The 22,260-nt window shown below is 34.5% G+C and overlaps 1 protein-coding gene across 8 annotated transcripts in view; it reads left to right on the top strand.

The window, feature by feature from the left end:
• Window positions 1–19,455, top strand: part of LOC129804223 (2-oxoglutarate dehydrogenase complex component E1) — a 44,825-nt gene extending 25,370 nt beyond the window's left edge. For 4 of the 8 annotated variants that reach the window (XM_055851341.1, XM_055851343.1, XM_055851344.1 and 1 more), the window contains exons 7-12: window positions 1,450–1,861; window positions 1,951–2,887; window positions 5,186–6,012; window positions 10,728–10,882; window positions 11,870–12,121; window positions 18,244–19,455. In XM_055851341.1, the coding sequence (XP_055707316.1) occupies window positions 1,450–1,861; window positions 1,951–2,887; window positions 5,186–6,012; window positions 10,728–10,882; window positions 11,870–12,121; window positions 18,244–18,343 (2,683 nt within the window). In that variant the 3' untranslated portion in view covers window positions 18,344–19,455. The remainder of the gene's footprint in view (window positions 1–1,449; window positions 1,862–1,950; window positions 2,888–5,185; window positions 6,013–10,727; window positions 10,883–11,869; window positions 12,122–18,243) is intronic. The other 4 variants (XM_055851347.1, XM_055851345.1, XM_055851349.1 and 1 more) reach the window with 1 other exon arrangement.
• The last annotated feature ends 2,805 nt before the right edge of the window (window positions 19,456–22,260 follow it).

Raw genomic sequence — 22,260 nt, 5'->3', positions numbered from 1 at the left:
GGTTTTTGGTTTCGTCTCGATGAGCACTTTCAGATGGAAGTTCAAAAAGTCACCACAGGTGGCGATGCGATAGCTTCAAAATTCATCAAAATTCAAACTCATTTTTCTCAAAAACGGCATTGTGCAAGTTAATCAAATTTCAGAGTGTTGTGGTCTAGTCTAGGACGTTTCCAAAAATGCTACAACTTGGTAAAACATTTGAGCTTCGTGGGATCAATACCAGGGGCGCCACAGTCGAAAAACGAATTTCAATATCACATAACTTAAATTATCTCGACTGTCGCTTAACCGATTTTGATGATTACTTCGACATAATTGTAGAGGACATTTCGTCCATACATCATTTTTCGATCAGATAATGCTATCTGTCCGATTTTGCCGTTTAAGTGTGAAAAAATGAACTTTTCCCATAATAACGCTTTGAAACCACTCAGATGCCAATTTGAGTGCCTCTACTCGACCAAGACACTTATAATAGGGTTTTAAATGGAAAGTCTCACAAAATATAACAATTCTTTGATATAGTTGAAGTTCATCAAATGAACACTTGGGGCGCTCTGGTCGAAAAAGCTAGTTCAGAAACAAACAACCTCGATTATCTTGGCTTCTGAGTAATCGATGATGTAAATATGTTTTACCTGCAGACAATTTTAATATTATTAGCAATCTACAATCCGGTTCGGAGCACCAGATTTCGTATAAATGGAAGAATCTGCGCTGTGCAAAACCAACAATGCTTTATTTCGATTTGTCTCAATGTCAACTATAATTTTTAATTTTTTACATTTTTTTCACTAAACTGCAACAGATGAGATCATGTTCTATGGAAAAATTATAGAGAACATTCTGGTCTACATTTCACCCATATATCACTTTTCTGTCAGTCCATCCAAATCCTTGATATTTCGGTTTAAATACAAAATTTGTATAATTTCACGAATTTGATTCAAGATAACTGAATGGTGTCCCCCAACTTCAGCTCTAAATCGAATTTACGTACATTTCGAGATAGCTCACATTAAGAATCTCACCTACATAAGCCGGTTAGGATTATCTGTCCCTTTTTTTAATGAAAACTCCAGAGAGAGCAAATTTTGTGTAAAAGCTACATTTTGAATGAGTCATGCTGTTGTACACTGTACAGTTTAATTGTGAATGAAGCTTCTCTTCAAAGTATATTATTAAGAATTCCTGTCTCTACTAGCTGAAACCAAATTGTAATTCAAATTTTGCGGACAATCTTCTCATACAACTGTGAAATTTAGCGTAATTAGTCAATTGATGCAAATTATTTTATTTGCAAAAAATTGCGTAGTTGATTTTAATTAAATTATTCAATAGTGAAATTTACTGAAATGGTTACTCCAGTACATGATAATGATAATAATTTAATAATATCAATTTAAATGGCATGTAATGTTTGAGACAATCAACAAAATGCAATTACAGGGAAATTCTTGATCGTCTTGAGCATGTTTATTGCAACAAAATTGGTGTTGAATTCATGTTTATCAATTCCCTGGAGCAGTGCAACTGGATTCGACAGAAATTTGAAACACCGGACATTATGAAATTTACAAATGATGAGAAACGCTTGATTTTGGCACGATTGAGTCGTGCTGCTGGTTTTGAGGGTTTCCTGGCCAAGAAGTTCTCATCGGAGAAGCGTTTTGGTCTGGAGGGTTGTGAAATAATGATTCCGGCCATGAAGCAGGTGATTGATGTATCAACACGTTTGGGTGTTGAATCAATTATCATGGGTATGCCACATCGTGGACGTCTCAATGTACTGGCCAATGTCTGTCGTAAGCCACTGCATCAGATTCTAACCCAATTTGCCGGTCTTGAGGCTGCTGATGATGTAAGTGGTTGTTTTTTTTGTTGGACAGTTTTTTTTGGATGGTTACTGACGAATTTTCTGGTGTTTCTTTTTTTGGGGGCGATGATTAGGGATCAGGTGATGTGAAGTATCATTTGGGCACGTATATTGAGCGTCTCAATCGTGTGACGAATAAGAATATTCGTTTGGCTGTTGTGGCCAATCCGTCGCATTTGGAATGTGTTAATCCAGTTGTTCAGGGCAAGACACGAGCTGAACAATTCTACCGGGGCGATGGTGAAGGCAAGAAGGTCATGTCGATCCTTGTGCACGGAGATGCAGCCTTCTGTGGGCAGGGTGTTGTCTTTGAGACGTTCCACTTGTCTGATTTGCCCGATTATACAACTCATGGTACAATTCATATTGTTGTAAATAACCAAATTGGCTTTACGACAGATCCACGTCGTTCACGATCATCGCCCTATTGCACAGATGTAGCACGTGTTGTCAATGCACCCATCTTCCACGTCAATGCTGACGAACCGGAAGCTGTGATGCATGTGTGCAATGTTGCAGCTGAATGGAGGGCAACGTATCACAAAGATGTTGTCATTGATTTGGTCTGCTATCGTCGCAATGGTCACAATGAAATTGATGAGCCAATGTTTACACAACCCCTGATGTACCAGAAGATCAGGCAATTGAAGCCACTGTTGGAGATCTATTCGGACAGGCTGGTGAATGAGGGTGTTGTGTCAAATGATGAGGTGAAGGCCGTGAAGGATAAATATGAGAAAATTTGTGAGGAGGCATTTGAGTTGGCTAAAGTGGAGACACATATTAAGTACAAGGATTGGCTGGATTCGCCATGGTCGGGCTTCTTTGAGGGCAAGGATCCACTGAAAGTGTGCCCAACTGGAGTTCATGAAGAGACTCTCGTCCACATTGGCAATCGCTTCTCTGCACCACCGCCAAATGCAGCCGAATTCACCATTCACAAGGGTCTCATGCGTATTTTGGCGGCACGCAAGGAAATGGTGGAGAAACGTACTGTGGACTGGGCTTTGGGTGAGTATCCAATTAACCCATTCCTTACCATGGTATTATACATCATACGCAAATTGAGTGATTTTAGATGATTTAGTCCTGGGCAATTTTTATCCGAATTGCTGTCGGGAATGGATTTTCAGTAACTTTATTCCTTCAATTACTTGGGAAAAATAGTCTGACAGAGATGAAAATACAAATTGTTACTCCGCGAAAGGTCATGCAGAATTAATGCAAAAAATTGGCGGACGGAAAATTCGATTTGTAAAAGCCAAAGTCGCGAATGGAACAAAATCCCGAAAAACCTAAATCCTGAAAAGACCAAAATCTTGAAAAGATTATAATCCCGACAAAAAATTGAAATCCTGAAAAGTCTTTATTGAAAAATGTTCAAAATCCCAAACATCGAAATCCCGATTAACCAAAATCCTGAAAGGCCAAAATATCGAATAAGTCAAAATCTTGCGAAACCAAAATCCCGAAAAGCCAAAATCGTGAAAGCCAAAATTCCGAATGCTAAAATCCCGAATTGGCCAAAATCTCAAATTACTAAAATCTCGATAAGCCAAAATCCTGAATAGCTAAAATCCCAAAAAGTCAAAATCGTGAAAAACCAAAATCCCGAAAGTCAAAATTCCGGCAAGACGGAAAAGTTAAAGTCCTAAATGGATCAAAAACTCGAATAGCTAAATTTCCGATTGGACCAAAATTCCGAATGGGCAAAAATCTCGAGAAGTCAATATCATGAAAAAAAAAGGTTTGGAATGGACCAAAATCACGAAAAACCAAAATCCCAAAAAAACCGAAATTCCGGAAAAATTAAAATCCTGTAAAGTCAAAGTTGTGAATGGAACAAAATCCCAAAATACCTAAATCCCGAAAAGACCAAAATCTTGAAAAGATCATAATCCCGAAAAAATTGAAATCCCGAAAAGCCAAAATTCAGAAAAGTTCAAAATCCTAAACATTGAAATCCCGGTAAACCAAAATCCCGAAAGCTAAAATCCCAAAAGGCCAAAATATCGTATAAGCCAAAATCTTGCGAAATCAAAGTCCCGAAAAGCCAAAATCCCGAATGCTAAAATCCCGAATGGGCCAAAATCTCGAAAAGCCAAAATCCTGAATAGCTAAAATCCCGAAAAGTAAAAATCGTGAAAAACCAAAATCCCGAAAATCAAAATTCCGGCAAGAACAGAATCCCAAAAGTTAAAGTCCTGAATGGGTCAAAAACTCGAATAGCTAAATTTCTGATTGGACCAAAATTCCGAATGGGCCAAAATTTCGAGAAGTCAAAATCATGAAAAATCAAGGGTTCGAATGGACTAAAATCACGAAAAATCAAAATCCCGAAAAACCTAAATTCCGGAAAAATCAAAATCCTGAAAAGACTAAAATACTTAAAAGATCATAATTAAGATAATATTGAAATCCTGGCCAAAATTCAAAAAAGTTCAAAATCCCAAACATAGAAATACCGATTAACCAAAATCCCAGAAAGGCCAAAATATCAAATAAGTCAAAATCTTGCGAAACCAAAATCCCGAAAAGCCAAAATCGGGAAAGCCAAAATCGTGAAATCCAAAATCCCGAATGCTAAAATCCCGAATGGGCAAAAATCACAAAAATTACTAAAATCCCGAATGGGCAAAAATCAAAAAATTACTAAAATCCCGAAAAATCAAAATCGTGAAAAACCAAAATCCCGAAAGTCAAAATACCGGCAAGACCAGAATCCCAAAAATTAAAGTCCTGAATGGGTCAAAAACTCGAATAGCTAAATTTCCGATTGGGCTAAAATCCCGAAAGCTAAAATCTTAAAAGTGAAAATATCGAATTAATCTAAATTCTTAAAAGCCAAAATTCTCAAAGGCAAAATCCTGAAAAAATCAAAATCCCCAATAAGTCGAAATCCTGAAAATCCAAAATCCTAAAAAGGCCAAAATCCCAAATACTAAAATCCCGATTAACCAAAATTCTAAAAGTCAAAATTCCGAAAGGATCAAAATCCCGAATGGTCCAAAACGCAGAAAATTTCTCTTTGTTTGCAGGATGCACGGGTGCAATCGTAGGAGTAGCTATGACATTTTTAAGAATTCGGGATTGTGGCTTTTCGGGATTTTGGCTTTTCCGGGATTTGATTTTTTGGGATTTTGGCTTTCAGGATTTTGGCCTTTTCGATATTTTGAGCGGTACCCGAAGCATTTAAATTCAAATGTTTCATGTGAGACCCGACCCGAAACGGCAATAGGGGATTATCTTTGCTTCTCATTCATTTCCTCCTTAATTTTCATGATGTAAAATAAGAAACGTTGTTTACAGGTGAGGCTATGGCCTTTGGGTCACTCCTCAAGGAGGGAATCCATGTACGTCTGTCGGGACAGGATGTTGAGCGTGGTACTTTCTCACATCGTCATCATGTGCTGCACCATCAGCGTGTCGACAAGGCTACCTATCGTCCACTGTGTCACTTGTACCCCGATCAGGGTCCCTACACCGTCTGCAACAGTTCCCTGTCTGAATTTGCTGTGCTCGGTTTTGAGCATGGCTACTCGATGACCAATCCCAATGCCTTGGTGATGTGGGAGGGACAATTTGGTGACTTCATGAATACAGCTCAGTGTATCATTGATCAGTTTATCTCGTGCGGACAAGCCAAATGGGTGCGACAGAGTGGATTGGTGATGCTGTTGCCACATGGAATGGAAGGCATGGGTCCGGAACATTCATCAGCACGTCTCGAGCGTTTCCTTCAGATGTCTTCTGACGATCCTGACTACTTCCCGCCTGAATCCGATGAATTTGCCATTCGGCAGTTGCACGACATCAATTGGATTGTGGCCAATGTGTCAACACCAGCAAATTATTTCCACATCATGCGTCGTCAGATCTACTTGCCCTTCCGCAAGCCACTCATCATGATGACACCCAAGTCCCTCCTCAGACATCCAGAATGCAAGAGTTCCTTCGACATGATGACAGGCAATACGGAGTTCCTGCGATTGATTCCCGAGGAAGATGTCGCCGCACAGAATCCGTCTGGGGTGAAGAAACTCATCTTCTGCAGTGGTCGTGTCTACTATGACTTGCTGAAAGCGCGTCGTGATAAGAAACTTGAATCTGATATTGCAATTGCTCGTGTTGAGCAGGTAAGTTAATTTTTTTCTTTAATTTTTGATGACATTCTTAATGCTTTCACCCCTCATATTTTTTTTCAATTCATTTTAATATTTTACTAGGGCAAGTGTGCCAAATTTCGGCATAGTTGCATATAAGCACCGAAGTCCTAAGTTTGAAATGCATAATAATTTTAATTCATATTTATATTTTTTGTTACTTCCTTTTCGGGAGGGTTGTGTGGAACCTTGAAAACCTTTAAATCACTTCGTAAAATATTGAAAAATTAATAAAAAAATATGGACATTGCTTTGGATAGTATTCTGGCCACTTTGAGTGAAATTCCGGCCACCTTTTTTCTGACCACCTTTTGTGAAGCAACGGATAGAAAATTTCAAAACGTCAAACGGAACGAGTTTAATATTTAGTTTAATACTTTTATATGACCCACAAACCCTGAGATCTTCCGTGTAATTTGTCCTGAAGACCTGAAGAGTAGCATCTCAAATTTACGCGCAGATTCCCGTAGCAATTTGCCCTTCCTGAACTCTTCCAAGGCCTTTTCCACATCATCTTTTTCATAGAAGGGAAAGGGATGGTTTTTTCTCTGGACATTGTAGAACTCATAAATTGAAAAAAGCATAAAATGAATAAGAAATTTAGAAAAGCAAAAGATGTTGCCGGAATAGGCAACACTGCCTCACCGGACAGACACTCACAAAGTATATACTTTTATACACGAAATACAGGATCCATCTGGGAAATTTTAATCGAAATTTAAAGATTGATTCATTATTAACATAAACAGAAAGAATCTTTAATGAAAACTAATCAATTTTCATGAAAAAACACCGAAGGAAACCTTTTGCGCTTCACCACAAATCGTAAGACTGCTAAAAACACAAACGATCTGTCACATTTTTTGTAAGACTCCTTCCACACTGAGTTTACAGCGCAATTTAAATTCAAATTATACCTATAATTTAACGGTCTTTGTGTTAATACATCCTAAAATGAATAAATATTTAAAAGCAAAATGAATTCATTGACTATTCGAAGATTACATATACATAATTTTAATTAATTTATTTGCATGGCCGAAATTACACTCAAAGTGGCCGAAATTAGAAGCTGGCCGAAATTTGGCAGACTTCCCCTATATAGGGGAGACCGGGGTACCTATAGCCAGGGGTAGAATTAGTCAGTGGATTGTTCTCGTTTTTCTTAAAATGTACATCGAGCAAAGTATTTTTTAAAGAAAGTAGGAACACATTCCCATATTGCCAGAAATATTTATAAGTCTGATCCAGTTATCCTACAATTTAGAAGCATTTTTATAAAATGAGTATAAAATTGTAATTTTAATGTTATAGTTTTTGGACCAGCATTTGGTTTTCTGAGTTTCTAGTCAAGATTTCATAGTTTTACTTTGTTTCTAGTTTAATAAAGTAAATTAAGGGATATTTTTCACTTGGACAATAATTATCTACTTTTCTGTATAAGATGATAAACACTGAAACAGCCCTCAGGGCAGATGTAGCCACTCTTTCGTGGCGGGATAAAACTATTGATGATTTTTCACTAATACATGGATAATTGTTAGATGAAAAAGTACTACTGATATACCAAGCAATATTGCCATTCGGATGCACAATTTGTGAAATAGATTTTTTCAGGATATTTTCGTCAATTTTGCCGCAATTACAAAAATATCATAAATAAGTCGGCTAAAGCCTTTTTCTTTAGGTTTAAATAACATATTCAGCATCAGTGGGCTTCAGTGTATCAAGCGAAACAATATTTGGTAATCCCCAGTTGAAAATTTCGTCTGGAAAACTGGTGGCAATTAGCACCCCAAAAGTGCCTATATCTACCCAGGCCGGGGTACTTGTAGCCAATGTGTCATACTTTTTTCATTATCCTCTCTAGAAAAACTCAACGACTTTAGAGCTTTGGACTACACTGTTTCATACAGCCAATGTCCTAATTCTACTTATGAAACATAAAAACATTTGACAAACTTTATCATTTTTTCACAAATCACGCACGAAAAAAAAGCTTCATTTGCTTGTTAAATCTACTCCGGTCTCCCCTACTAAAATTTCATCGAAATCGCTTCATAAACACCGAAAATATGGTCCGGTCAAGACATTTTTGGTTATAGCTCGGGTCAGGGAACACCGAGGGAGGAGTGCGACTCACCGTTGAAAAGGTCTCGACCTCAGCTATAACATACTAAAATTTAAAGAAAAAGCATCATTTAGTTTTCGAAATATTCGAGATCGTTTAATCGAAAATCGATTTTTCGATTAATCGAACCTTCGATTTAATCGGATGAAATTGGGGTGTCATAAAAGTCGTAGCACTCCACGAGAGCTTTCCAAAACACCGAAATTTTTCAAATTCCGATAATTAGAAGCGGAGATATGACCATTTGAAAATTGAATTTTTTATCCCCTCTAGCTCAGGTCAGGGGCGTCGGAGGGGGTTAAGTTTGGTATCGATCGAAAGGTCTTACGGCATTATCACACTTGCACATTAAAATTTTAATGTGATTCACATTAATTGTCCCTTGTGAGCGTCCAAATATGTTATTTGTGTCTTTGAGTAACTTAATATTTGGGGTTTTTCTATTTATTGATAAAGAAGTGGACTTGGCCTGCAAAAATAAGTTTAAATTTACCTAAAGCATAAATATTTTTCACATTAAAAAATTAAAGAGAAAATCGCATTAATTTTTCGCATTAATGCTATAAATCAATTTATATCAAATTTTGCGGGCCAAGTCTACCTTTTTATCAACAAGTAGATCAAATTTTGAATATAAAACGATTCAAACACACAAATTACATATTTGGACTCTCACCAGCGACAATTAATGTGAATTATATTAAAATTTTAATGTGCAAGTGTGATAACACAGTTAGGCCCAGCTATAACATAGTAAAATTTGACCCCGATCGATACCATAGGGACTGAGTTATTCAAAAATCAAAAGTTAGGGGTGTTTCAAAATGGCGAAAGGAGAGGGTGGGGGGTGGATCTGACATCACCTACTTCTAGCCGTCCATCGACATTTAACCTTTGCCGAAAACCCCTTGTCGATATCTCTTTTCGTTTTCTCGCTATAAGTGGTTATACGACGGACGGGAAAGGCGTTTACGAAAATCGATTTTTAGCACACATGATTTTCATGATCTATGAGTGTCAAAACGTGTACACACTAGAAAATTTCACATTGAAAAGTTGCTCATTAAAACTACTAGAACCACTCGAAATCGCTGATTTAGTCAGGACACATTGCTAGAATTGCTCAATGTCACGATGGCACACGGGTTGTTAGATGAGTGTTTTTGTTTTTGAAGCATTTCAGTCGTTTGAGTGAAAATGTGTGATTTTAGTGACGAAGAGGAAGTTATCCTCCTGTACACTGCTTTTGTGTCGTGCAAAAGGACCCGCAAAGGGAAAAGAAGGAGGGTGTGGGCGAGAGATTGGCTTTTAACGCGACCTTCACATGGTTTCGTTGAAAATCTTTATGACAACATCGCAAGTGGAGATTTTTTTGGAGACAATGATTTTCTCCGGATGACTTCGGAGGAATTTGAAGAGCATCTTCAAATCGTAGGGCCTTATCTACAAAAGAAGGCGATTTGTCACTCAATTTGTCGCAAACGGATTGAAAACCATCAGATCGGCTGCCTCTATTTTTGTATTCTCGACATATTTGTAGTCCCAAATGACGGATTCTTGATGTATAGCCTCAATCAATTCCGCCACCATCTCATTTGACCACGAAATCCTAGAAGTTTGTTTAGCTTTTTCTTACTTATCCTCTTCACCGATCTTTTTCAAGGTCTTTTATCCTTTCTCCATCTCGTTTACGATAAATTGGCACTACTTTTAATCACAATTTCATCACTAATAAACTGGTGGGAAAGTTGTGGCGCAGAAACTACCCGAATGACTGCAATAAAGTAGTACCAGATGCAAATGTAATGAGCAAATTTTGCTCATTATTTGCTCATTAGTTATCAATCGTATTTATGCTATTTTAATCTATTTAAACCAATTTTTGTGACTCGAGTCTACTTTTTTATCACTAAATGAATCGATTTCTAAAAGTTCTTGAAGAAAATTGCACAATAGGGCATATATCAGCAACAATTGATGTGAATCACATGAAAATTTTCATGTGAAATTCTCTAGTGTGATACCACGGTAAAATTTGGGCCCGATCTGACGAGGTCGGATTTCACCTGTAACCACAAAAGCTGAGATTGTAAAGAATCTCAGCTAATACTGAGTCATATTTATTATTTTAAAACGTTCAATTACTTTAGTATCGTACAAAAAGATCGGTAAGCGGACAAGATGAATTTTGTTAAAATGTTGTCAAAATTGTATGTTGTTTAACAATTTGACGAAACTTTCTTTTTTATTTGGAAAACATACTTGTGACAAATATTTAACAAAAGATCCAGTTGATCGCCGATTTGACAGAACTTTTCTGTATTCTGTATGAAAAAAAAATTGACAGTTTTCTTGTCCATTTGAGAAAACATTTTTTTTTAGAGTAAGTTGCGTTTCGATTCTTTACCTTTCAAGTCTGTTTGGGTTTATCATAGATTATTTGTTAGACCCATTTATTTATGTCGTTTAACACAAGCTTGTCAACGTCTATCATTGATTTGTCTAAAATTAAACTTGGTGTATTAAAAGCGGCTGTTCTATTTAACTTTGTTTGTAGATTTCTCCGTTCCCATATGATCTGGTGAAGAAGGAAGCTGAGAAGTACAGCAATGCCGAATTGGTGTGGACACAGGAAGAGGCCAAAAATCAGGGAGCTTGGGGATATGTACAGCCAAGATTCCATACAGCTCTCAGTGCATCTCGTGATGTCAGGTAAATGCAATTTCACTTTAAATTTGTTTCTGGGTTTCCCTTTGTTTGTCTCTTTGCCAAAAAAAAAGAAAGAAATTTGTTTTTTTTCTTCGACACTGCGTAAGTTTTTTCCCTCTTCACATCTTTTTTTATTCTCTTTTTTATCTTTTACTTTTTTTTTTAATATTTCGTGTCCAAATTGAGCAAAAGCATGAATTTAAGAGTTCTTCCTTGAAGAATTTCTTTTCTTTTTTTCCTTGCAAAATTACTGTTTGGACTTTTATTATGCAAAAAAAAATTGGAAGATAATAATTAATCCCTCCGAATTTTAATAAATATTATTTGGATATTTTTATTTTCGGAGGGTGTCAAAATTTCTGTTTTGGACTTACGGCACTAAAAGCTCCTTTTGGATTCCATACACTTTGAGTTTTATTTATTTTTTATTTTTTTGAATTTTATTTTGGATAAAAGTGTATAGAGAATTTGTTTGAAACCTCAGTAATTAATACAAAATGACCGTCTAATCATTGTTGGTTTTCTTAGGTGTTTTTAACTCGTGGACATTTTTTATTGCACAGTTTATCAGTACAAATTTATATTTCTCTTTGAAAGTAGTAGCGTCTTCACCTTGATTATATTTAAAAAAAAACAGTAATTTATTTTGAGCAATAAATTGAGCTATTAGAATTTCTTGGAGGACAAATTCATCTTTTATAATCATTTATTCATTATCTTTTTTTTATATCTCACCATACACATTCCATTATATCCTAATCTCTCTCTATTTTATTTAGTTTTATTTTATAAATTCTTTATTTTTAGAATTTTGAAAAAAAAATAATGGTTTTTTACTGGATTTCTTGAGTAAAAATTTTTTGAGAAAAGTATTGTAATAATAATTGGGCTTTAATTAGAAAATTAATAAGATGATTAATTTAATAGTAAAAAAAAAGAAAAATTATCATACAGTAAAACACACAAAAAGACTAATTTGTAAAATTGCAGTAGTCATGAGGTAGGAAACCGAGAGATTTCTTCAGATGCTGCTGCGTCCAGTGCTTCTGCTTCATCATCGTCTGCTACTACTGACCAATCAAATGATGGTACATGGTTGGGTCGAATTTTTGGGCCGAACAGTCCGAAAAAGCATGCGAATATTAATACCGACTTTTCACCGACACATAGTGATTTTAATAGGCCGTCTGACGGATATGCGGCCAAAGTGAAAAAATCATTTAAAACGACGAGACCGATTAGGTGAGGGGGACGGGAAATCATTTTACTTGTCCCTATTACAATTTATTTTTTTAATTTTTATTGAAAGAAAATCCCAGCTTTAAATTCAAAACAAAAACAAGTTACAATAAATTTTATTTGAAAAAGATTTCAGATAACACAGAAAAAAGATATTTTGTAAAAATGTTCGTAAATGTTTGTGAATTCCTATGGGGGAGTTACAAAATGCTCGTGAATCGTATAACCCACGAATATGTTCGTAAAAGTTTGTACTTCTTTCACAAACATTGTTCGTAACATGATCATTTGACGAACATTTTTGTACTTTTACAAACATTTGTTCGTAAATGTTCGTAAATACACATAAAATGTTCGTAAAATTTTGTCATTTGTTCGCGACCCCAATAGGGATAAGCGGTTGAAAATGAATGAATGAATGTTCGTAAATGTTTGTTTTCCTGTCGAACATTTTACGAACAAATGACAAAATTTTACGAACATTTTTTGTGTGTTTACGAACATTTACGAACAATTTTTTGTATAAGTACAAAAAATGTTCGTCAAATGATCATATTACGAACAATGTTCGTAATATTACGAAAAAAGTACACACTTTTACGAACTTGTTTGGTTTTAAACGATTCAAGAGCATTTCGTAACTCGCCCATAGGAATTCACAAACATTTATGAACATTCTTACAAAATATTTTTTTTTCTGTGTAAGAGAAGAAATATTTTAAAATATTTATTTTTTCAATTTTCTATCTCTTAATTTCCTATTTTTTTAATTATTTGTTTTTCAAAGAATATCATATAAAATAACGTAATTCAAAGTCGATTGATCCGAAATAATTTGGAGAGGTGATTTTGATAATATTATCTGTGATTGTTGATTTAACAACGAATGAGACAAATTGAGATGGCATGTCTCAGAAAATATGGCTTTTCTAAAAAAAAAAGAACAAAGAAAAAAAATGGAAAAAACACCCTCTATTCACCTTCTATTCACTTTCTATTTTCTGATGCCCTTTTGTGTTAATTTAAAGACCAAAAACACAATATTAGTTTTCATTTTGAAACAGCAAAAAAGAAACTAAATACAAGATTGGATGTACCAATTCTGTTCAAAACCATAAGAAAAAAAGCTGTAAAAACGAAAGCCTCTTGAATACCTTGAGAGATGCATTTTGCTTCCAATTTGTTTTTCTTTACGTTTTTTTTTTAATCAAAAGATTTAGTTTTTCATTGAGTCATGACATGAAACAAACATTTTCCATTTGATCTACATTCATTGAGGATTGGTACATCATTTTAGTTTATGCCCTTGCAATTTCACCGGACTTTACTTTGCAGAGCTTTTTGTATGGTTATGATTTTCTCAACCAAAAACACTTCTTTTTATATTTACTAATTTTCATTTCATCATTATTTGGTGGTATGATTGAATATATTCTGATAATTTTGTTTTTATTTCGGATTGAATGATTTTAGGTTGAGCAAATTAATTAAATAAAAATTGGTGCTCAGCATAAATTCAAATTAAAAACATCCTCGTTTTTTGTATTTCGTATTTATCTATTATACTGGCATTAATCTAGAGTACAGTAGATTCTCTTAAATACTGGCATTTAAGGTCGCGATGTCATCCAATTTATAGAGAAATTCGGGCGTGAAACTGTGTGAAATCTAATGAGGTTTTAATAATGAAAAATTACAGCATAGCTTCAGGGCCGTAGCGCTGGGGGAGCATTGAGGGGTAATGCCCTACCTTAAAACTTCCAATGGTAAAGAAGAAATTAATCTCCCATTAAATGGCCTGATACATCTAATCTCATAGAGTTATCGATTGAAGTGCTTAATGCAATTGGTTAAAATCGTATGTAAAGTCAAGTAAATCGTATGTAAAGTGATAGCTTCCCTGGTTCATTCGACAATCATACATCAAACGTAAAAAATGTCAAGAAAGAAAATTCGGGATTAGGAAGTACGACCTGGTAGGGAGATTTCCAGACACTATATCGATAAAAAATTATCTCGTGTTGTTTCCGTATCCGTACTTTGCCATAATCAAAAAATATTTACATTGATAGACAGGAGTTTCGGTCAAAATATCGAAAAGCCAAAATCCCGAGGAGCTAAAATCCTGAAGGCCGAAATTCCGAAACCCAAAATCCCTTTGATTTGCGGGATTTTGGTTTTTTTTGGATTTCAATAAATTCTTGATTTTGTTTAAAATCCTGAAAAGCCAAAATACTAAGAGCCAACATTCCGAAAGGGCCAAAATCCCGAAAACCAAAATCCCTTGGATTAACGGGATTTTGGCTTTTCGGGATTTTAATCCATTCTTGATTTTGTTCATTCTTGATTTTGTTTAAAATCCTATAAACCCAAAATACTAAAAGCCAAAATTCCGAAATTTCCAAAATCCCGAAAACCAAATCCAAAATTATCCAAAATCCCGAATAGGACGAAATCCGGAATAGTTAAATCCTGAATAGTCTAAAATCTCGAAAAGTCGAAATCCCTTAGATTTTTGGGATTTTGATTTGTCCGAATTTTCGCGTTCGAGATTTTGTCTTTCGGGATTGTGTCTCTTCAGGATCTTGGATTTTCTAAAACCCGAACGCCAAAATCCCAAAATCTCGAAAAGGTCAAAATCCGGAATAGCTAAAATTCTTAATGGTCCAAAATCCTGAAAGCCCAAATCTAGAATGCCAAAATCTCGAAAAGCCAATAGATTTTGTCTGTTAGCGATCTTGGCTTTTGGGAAATTGACTCATTCTGGATTTTTCTCTTCAGGAACTTGGCTTTTCAGCATTTTGGCCGGCACCAACAGATACATAAATTTATTCATCAACAATGATTTTATAGACGTACAGTTTTGATACTATGAAAGACTAAGTAGTTTTCAGGGTCCAATGCCGTCTTAGCATTTGTGACCAACCTCCATTGCAAATCGGTGGAAAAGCTCTTGTCGACTTTGTATGCCAATCATGGTAAAAAAAAGAACGTGTGAAACAAGAATGATGGTATAAGTAATTCTTCAAAATTTGATATGACAATTTGCTCTTAATATAGAATTATATTAAAAAAAAAAAAATCTTGAAAATTTTGTCTGTTAAGAAAGAATAGTTCAGTCCTATGCCTAAGACCGTCTGCGGACTAGAGATTTAGCCTAGTTTCTGAAGGTTTTGTTCTGATTCAAATTTCCCCTTAATAGTCCATTTCTAAGTCAAAATTTTTCAAAAATTTTCGACTGACAAGAATCTAGTGAAGTTAAGCCTTATGGCTAAGCCTTAGGTCTGAAGCCCGTATAAGACCGGCTTCAGACCTAAGGTTGAGCCCAATTCCCAATGGTCTCGAAATTCAAAATAGCAACCAATTTTATTGGTTTCTCAAAATTCAATGGATCACTTGCCCATATTGACCAAACTTAAGTGATAATTTTCCAAAAAACCTTGATTAAGAAGAAATTAGAGAAGTTAAGCCATATGGATAAGCCTTAGGTCTGAAGTCCGTATAAGTATCCAATTATGTTAAAACAGTTTTCTTAATACGTTTTTGATATATTTCAGGTCGTGTCGCTCGAAACAAAAATCGTTGTGTTTATTGCCAAATGCATAACATAAATTGAGCAATTTACGAAAGTTGATTTCAATTGTCCAATAACGGATTTTCAAAGTTGAAAATTCAAAAGCATATTTTTCAACCCATTATTGGGACAATTTTAGATTAATTCTCGATTTTGGACCGACTTAAACCGGTTTTGGAACCTAATGACCCAGTTTAAGTTGAGTTTCCCATGATGGGTGCTTGTTTAGATAGTTTGCAAATTAATTTTAAATGTAAAAGATTTATAGAATACTCTAAATGGGGCATTTGTGGTAAAATGTCGATTTTTCACTTCTTGAATTCAAAGAAAACATTATATAGAGTATACACAATCTACGTACATAATCTACGTGTTTCGAATTTGCCACCCACCGATAGAGCTTGAACGGTAAGAAATATCTGCTTCTAAGTCTTCAGTGACCATCAATATAAAAAAAAACATTATCGTTACACGTTTTCTTCTTTTTTCACCTCATCTCCCTCCATCCCATTCAAAACCATATGTTTTGGTTTTTTTTCGTAAATGGATCCAACGATTTAATTTATTTTCGAATATGTTTGAAAGGTAGCTCAGGTGAATATTTCGTTCATATCCAGTGAAGTATCGTACACATCTTATGAAAAGTTTGTGCAACGTGACAAGACCTTCCTGGAACTTTTTGCGGGGTTGAGTGGTCGAACTACGGTGGGGAATTCGAAATAGATACCTATGATTGTAAAAAATTTCGACATCGAATTTTCAAAGGTTAAAATTTAACCACTAAGGCCCATTTTTTCACCGATTTCCTTAAATTTGACTCTTTTGGTAAAGGCTTTGAAATTTTCAATGCAGAATTATCGGTTTTGAAATCGGTAATTAATCGATAAAGTACTCGCAAATGACTTATCTTTCTTTAGTATTTTTTGTCTGTCCAAAAGTTTGTTATCGGGCTAGAGGTCAAACGGTAAGAGATATCGACTATCCGTCTTTGGTGGTGCCCTCATAAGTCTGTATTATCCCATTTAAAACTATGTTCTTTTTGGTTTATTTCAAAAATAGCTCCGACGATTTCTTCTGTTTTCGGATGCGTTTTGAAGGTAGCCCAAGTGAAAATTCGCCTATACATAAATCATGACCGAAAAATGTATTTCAGAATTATTTCAGAACTTAGTATGGATTAGAGTTAAAGGGGAAAGTGCTCTCCCTTCGAACGTTCATGCCTTCGAATAATGTGAATTTCTTTTGTTTTTCTTAAGAGATTTACACTAAATTATCACGGAATTATCAACAACTGATTATAAGCCAGCTAATATTTAGTAGAGTGAGTCTTTTAGGAAAACTAAAAGAAAATTTACAATATTCGAAGGCATGAACGTTCGAAGGAAGAGTACTTTCCCCTACTTGTAAAAAGGTTGAATTTTCAAAAATTTGCCCTTTTTTTTTAAAAAAATTTCCTATTTTGAAATGATTTTCTGGTAATTTATGAACTAGTTCAAATAGGGGGAAGTACTCTCCCTTCGAACGTTCATGCCTTCGAATAATGTGATTTTTTTAAAAAGTTTTACTAAGAGACTTTAACTTTTCTATTAAACATTAGCTAGCTTATTATCAATTATTTATAATTATGTGACAATCATGTGGAAATCTCTTAGTTAGGGAAAGGAGAAGAAATTCACATTATTCGAAGGCATGAACGTTCGAAGGGAAAGTACTTTCGCCTAGATAGGCAACAGTTTGAATCGTCTTAGGTCCCTCATTAACAATGAGAGTTTTTGCGTTATTATTAGCAGAATATTGAAACAGAGAATTATACGATAATTTTATCTTCTGATCAAAATGACTATTGGTAATAGAATTTTTATTAATTAAGTAAATTTAATGGAGATATTAAAAATAATTGTTTAATAAATAAGAATATTCTTTTTTCAATTACTTAACTTAGTCTTAAAGTTAAATAAATAAGAAATGTGAAATTTAATTCGCAATCTAATTACTGAAGATAATCTTGGTGTACAATTCTAATCGTAATACGTTCAATCATACCACCAAAAATTTTATTTGCAATTCTTGCACTCGCGTTTCTCATTTAATTGGCCAGTAGCTTAACAGTTCTTGCAGGCTCAGCTGATAATTTCATTGTCATGGAACTACTAACTTACTTAAGACGTTTTCTGAGAGCGATCTTTCGGCATTTATTTTTTATCATTATATTTATTTCATTAAAAAAAAAATCATTAGTTTTTGTATGTTGCTTTTGGTATTATATTTTTTTCTCGTTGTCTATATAGAACAAAAAAGAAATCTAATAAAATGATAACTCTATGTTTATTTTGTCTCTTGTTATGTGCATGTTATTAATTATTAAATAACTTTTTTTATTATGAATCCTTGTCCAAATTTCAGCGATATTTTTTTCTATATACAATTTTTAGTCTAAATATAAATTTATTATAGCTAATAAGAGAGATAAAAGTTACAACAATTTGGAGTAGAAAAATTGTGGTAGTGTAATAAATATTGTTCTTTTTTGGTGATTTCTTATCACGTTTAGCTACTGTGGTCGTCCAACTGCGGCTTCAACGGCCACTGGTTCGAAGGCTCAGCACAACAAGGAGTTGGCACATTTCTTGGAGGATGCGATGGCAGTTTAAGTGAAAGAAAAATTTTCGATGTTTTAAGGAAAAATTATTTATTTCAATTTGAATACCAGATAAAAATCAAACCTGATGTTAGATTAAAAAAAGAAAAATAATAAAAAAGAATAAAAAATACTGTATTTTTGTCATAACACAGATAAAACAGAAACTCTAAATAATTTATTTTATTATCATCTACGAGAAATATTTTTTCTGTTTTATTTTTTGAAAGACCCATTTGATTTAGAAAGAAAAAAAAATATCTTTTCAGATAAGAACAAACTATCGAATGACGAATATTTAGGATGTGTGATGTCTTTAGTTTTGTTCGATGTATTTTATTTGATGAAACATATTATAATACTAAAAAATATTCTAGGAAAATGTTGTATAAATTAATTAATAACTTCTTTTGCCTTTTGATGTGGACAAAGAGTTCTATACAAAAAAAAACAAATTTTTGACTATATTTATTGAAGTGATACAGGTGAGAGAGACGAGAGGTTTAAAAGAAGAAAATTCACTGAAGGAAAAACCATTGCAAGATTCTTTGTTGAATGGTGCTAAAAGCAGTGGAATTTTTTGGTGGACTGAAATCCGCATGAATACAAAGAAGAAAAAAGAAAATGTCAGTATTGGAGAAAAAAAAAACTTTCGCATCTGTTAACCAAATAAAAGGAATATTGATTGCTTTTAAGACACTTTACACCCAAGAATTAGATTATTTAGAGAAGAATTCTAACAAGAACTTAACAACTCAGAGGAATGTTGTTACAAAGTGCTTAAAAGCGTGATATTATAACAAAATGATTCTTTAATGTTTGTAGAGAAAAAAATGCACCTTCTTCACCTCTATAATGATAACCCTGATGAAAACTTATGAAAAAAAAGATAATGTTACTGATAGAGATGAATGATTTCTCTGTGACTCGCACCAATATTGTGAAACTTTTGAATATGTAATTTTTTTTTTGGAATCTTGACGTTACAAAACGAATGTTCTAAAAGATAAAACTCCTTAACTCAATCGGATTTATTAGTGTTATTATTTTTAGGAAAGAACAATTCATTATTTATTTCTAATTAATATCTCAATTTAAGCCACAAAATAAAGAACATCAACATCATTCAATGTGTTTCATTTTTTCTCTGCATTTGATGAATATTTGAAGAACATATTGGAGTTTATTGATAACCCTGAGATCTTCCTATTTGAGCATGATACAACTTCGTTTCCGGAATTTGCTTACAAGATATCTGGAGGTTCTTCTGGTGACTGACATCAACTTAAATATTTTAGAAACCAAACTAAGAATCGTGGCAAGAAAAGAGATTTCGGTGGTCGAAATGATCAAAATTGATTTCGTTGAATGAAATGGATAAAATGTGTTCAAAGCGATTCTTTGTATTCAAAATTTAGTAGGAGAAAGTACTCTCCCTTCGAACGTTCATGCCTTCGATTAATGTGAATTTTCTTTTAATTTTCCTAAGAGACTTACACATTTCTATTATATATTACTTAGTTTTTCATCTTCATTAAAGGAAAATCTTAAAAGAAAATTCACATTATTTGAAGGCATGGACGTTCGAAGGGAGACTAACGTATGGCCAGTGAAATCTGCACAAAGTTCAAACACAATTTTCTAATATTTGTACATAGTTTTATTATAACTCTTTTACATGTTTTGAAAGGTATATGTATGAACTTATTTCAGGAAAAAATCCGGTCCGATCCGATGAGCTTTTCGGCACATTCGGGGAACTTCCGCCATTGATGTCGAAAATGTGGATGTTGGCATCTTCTTCAACTCTCGTTTTATTTTTCCCTTCAGCGAGACTTCGGTTTTGGGTCGAAAGTTTTGGGCATACACCTTTCACTTAATATTAGCCCAAAATGATTTAATAGGCCTCAATTGGGGGACGTTAGGGGGAGCTTTCTTCCTTCTTGACAACAGGTATGCCAAGTTCCTCCAATGCGTTCATTGTCTTCCTTGAGTAATGGCTGGGTGCTAGGTCTGGCCAGAAGATCACATTGTCCCTTCGATGATACTTATTGATGAAAGCTTCCAGCTTAGGCAAGCAATCTCTGATATAGACGTCAGAATTTTGCATTAGACTCTTTGTGAGGAACGCGGGCTCAGACATTCCAGCAGCACTGATTGCAAGCCACAAAAGGATCTTTTTCGGGTACTTAGTATGCTCAACGTACTTATCATGTCTACATTGTCGTCACGTACATAATAATACTGGCCCTGCCACTCATTATCATCCATGGTGAAATAGGTGAAATATAGGACTCATCGTCCATGACACAAACAATGTCGTTCTGAACGTGAAAAACATTTTGGTTCAAAAGAGACAAACGAATTTTCTGAGTCTTTTCCTGAGTTTCTGAGACAGCTGGCTTTGGTTTTCTGGTTCTCTTCTTGATTCCCATAGACTCCAGATACTTCTTCACCGTTGTTTTGCTACATTCAAGTTTGTTACCAAGCTCACGGTACGACTTTGCAACTTTATTGGATGTTAACTTGCAAGTCGAGCCCGCATCTTCGATTGACTAAGGGTGCTAAAATTTCCAGATCCCTTAGCTCGTGTAGTGATTTTTCGCTTCCCATAGTTCGACAGGATGCTATAAATACTCCTTCGCGATATTCCCATAGTCACAAAATGTTTTACGACTTCAGATTTATTTCAATGTGGGATGACTGTCCTGAAAATTACAAACTAATTTTCGTCTATACTCTTCAGTATTATTTGTGGGAGCCATGTTTCCTAACTAAATCTAGCAAAACTTTTAGTCATGTTAAGAACACATCTGGCAACACTGTAAAGTGGTATAAAAGTGACTGGTATACATTTTAATTTTTTTTAAGCCTTCAAACTTTTGTGCAGATTTCACTGGCCATACGTTACTTTCCCTTAGAGTTGAAGGAACACATGTTCGGCAGGGAAGACCTATTGGAAATTTTGTCAAAATATTGAAATTTAGAAGATTCCGAGAAATAGTCGAGCCCAGACTGGGTAAGGAACAATACAGTTTCAGACCTGGTAGAAGTACCACGGATCAGCTTTTCACCCTGAAGATCATTGTCGAAAAGGCTTGGGAGTATGCAATTCCACTCTATGCTTGTTTAATAAGATTTGGAAAAAAATCATACGATCAAGTGCTAAGAGAACAACTTTAGGATGTACTGCTCGAGTACGGACTGGATGAGTCATTGTAAAGAGACTGTAGTAGCTGTATTCATGTAAATGGATCTAGGTCGGAAGGATTTCAGGTGGGTGTTGAACTGCGTTAGGGGTGTGTTCTATCACCATTGTTGTTAATATTAGAATGGTCAAGATTATGGAACGCAGTCAAAGGGAAAATAAACAAGTTATAAACATTTTTATCTTTGCTAAACCAAAACGAATCTTTCTTTTATTAAAAGTGATTTTTTTACGGCTCAAACATTTTTGGTAAGTATTTTGTTAAAAACATTTAGTAAAAAATTCACTTGGTAAATAAAATATCAAAATTGGTAAGTAAAAAAGAGAAATTTGGTAAGTAAAAAAATCAAAAATGGTAAGTGAAAAAAATCAAAAATGGTAAGTAAAGAAATCAAAAATAGTAAGCAAAAAAACCAAAAATGATACAAATGGTGAAAGTATATTTTATAACTTTTTATTTATAAAATTTCTCTTTGCCCAGGAAATTTGCTTTCCCCCCCCCCCCAAAGGGTGAAACTAATAATTTCTCAAAACACAGAAAATTTTCCGAATAATTTCCGAAAATGGAATATTTTCCTTTGCCTCAACAAGCGACACTGCTGATAACTTCCTAAAACATAGAAAATTTTCCTTTGCCCCAAAGAGCGAAATTCATAAATTCCCAAAACACAGAAAATTTGCCTTTGCCCCAAGGGGCAGGACTAATAATTTCCCAAAACATA

Source organism: Phlebotomus papatasi, chromosome 2, assembly GCF_024763615.1.
Source record: "Phlebotomus papatasi isolate M1 chromosome 2, Ppap_2.1, whole genome shotgun sequence".
Classification (NCBI taxonomy): Eukaryota; Metazoa; Arthropoda; class Insecta; order Diptera; family Psychodidae; genus Phlebotomus; species Phlebotomus papatasi.
The sequence above is the reverse complement of the archived record's forward strand: the minus strand, read 5'-3'. Positions and strand labels throughout refer to the sequence as shown.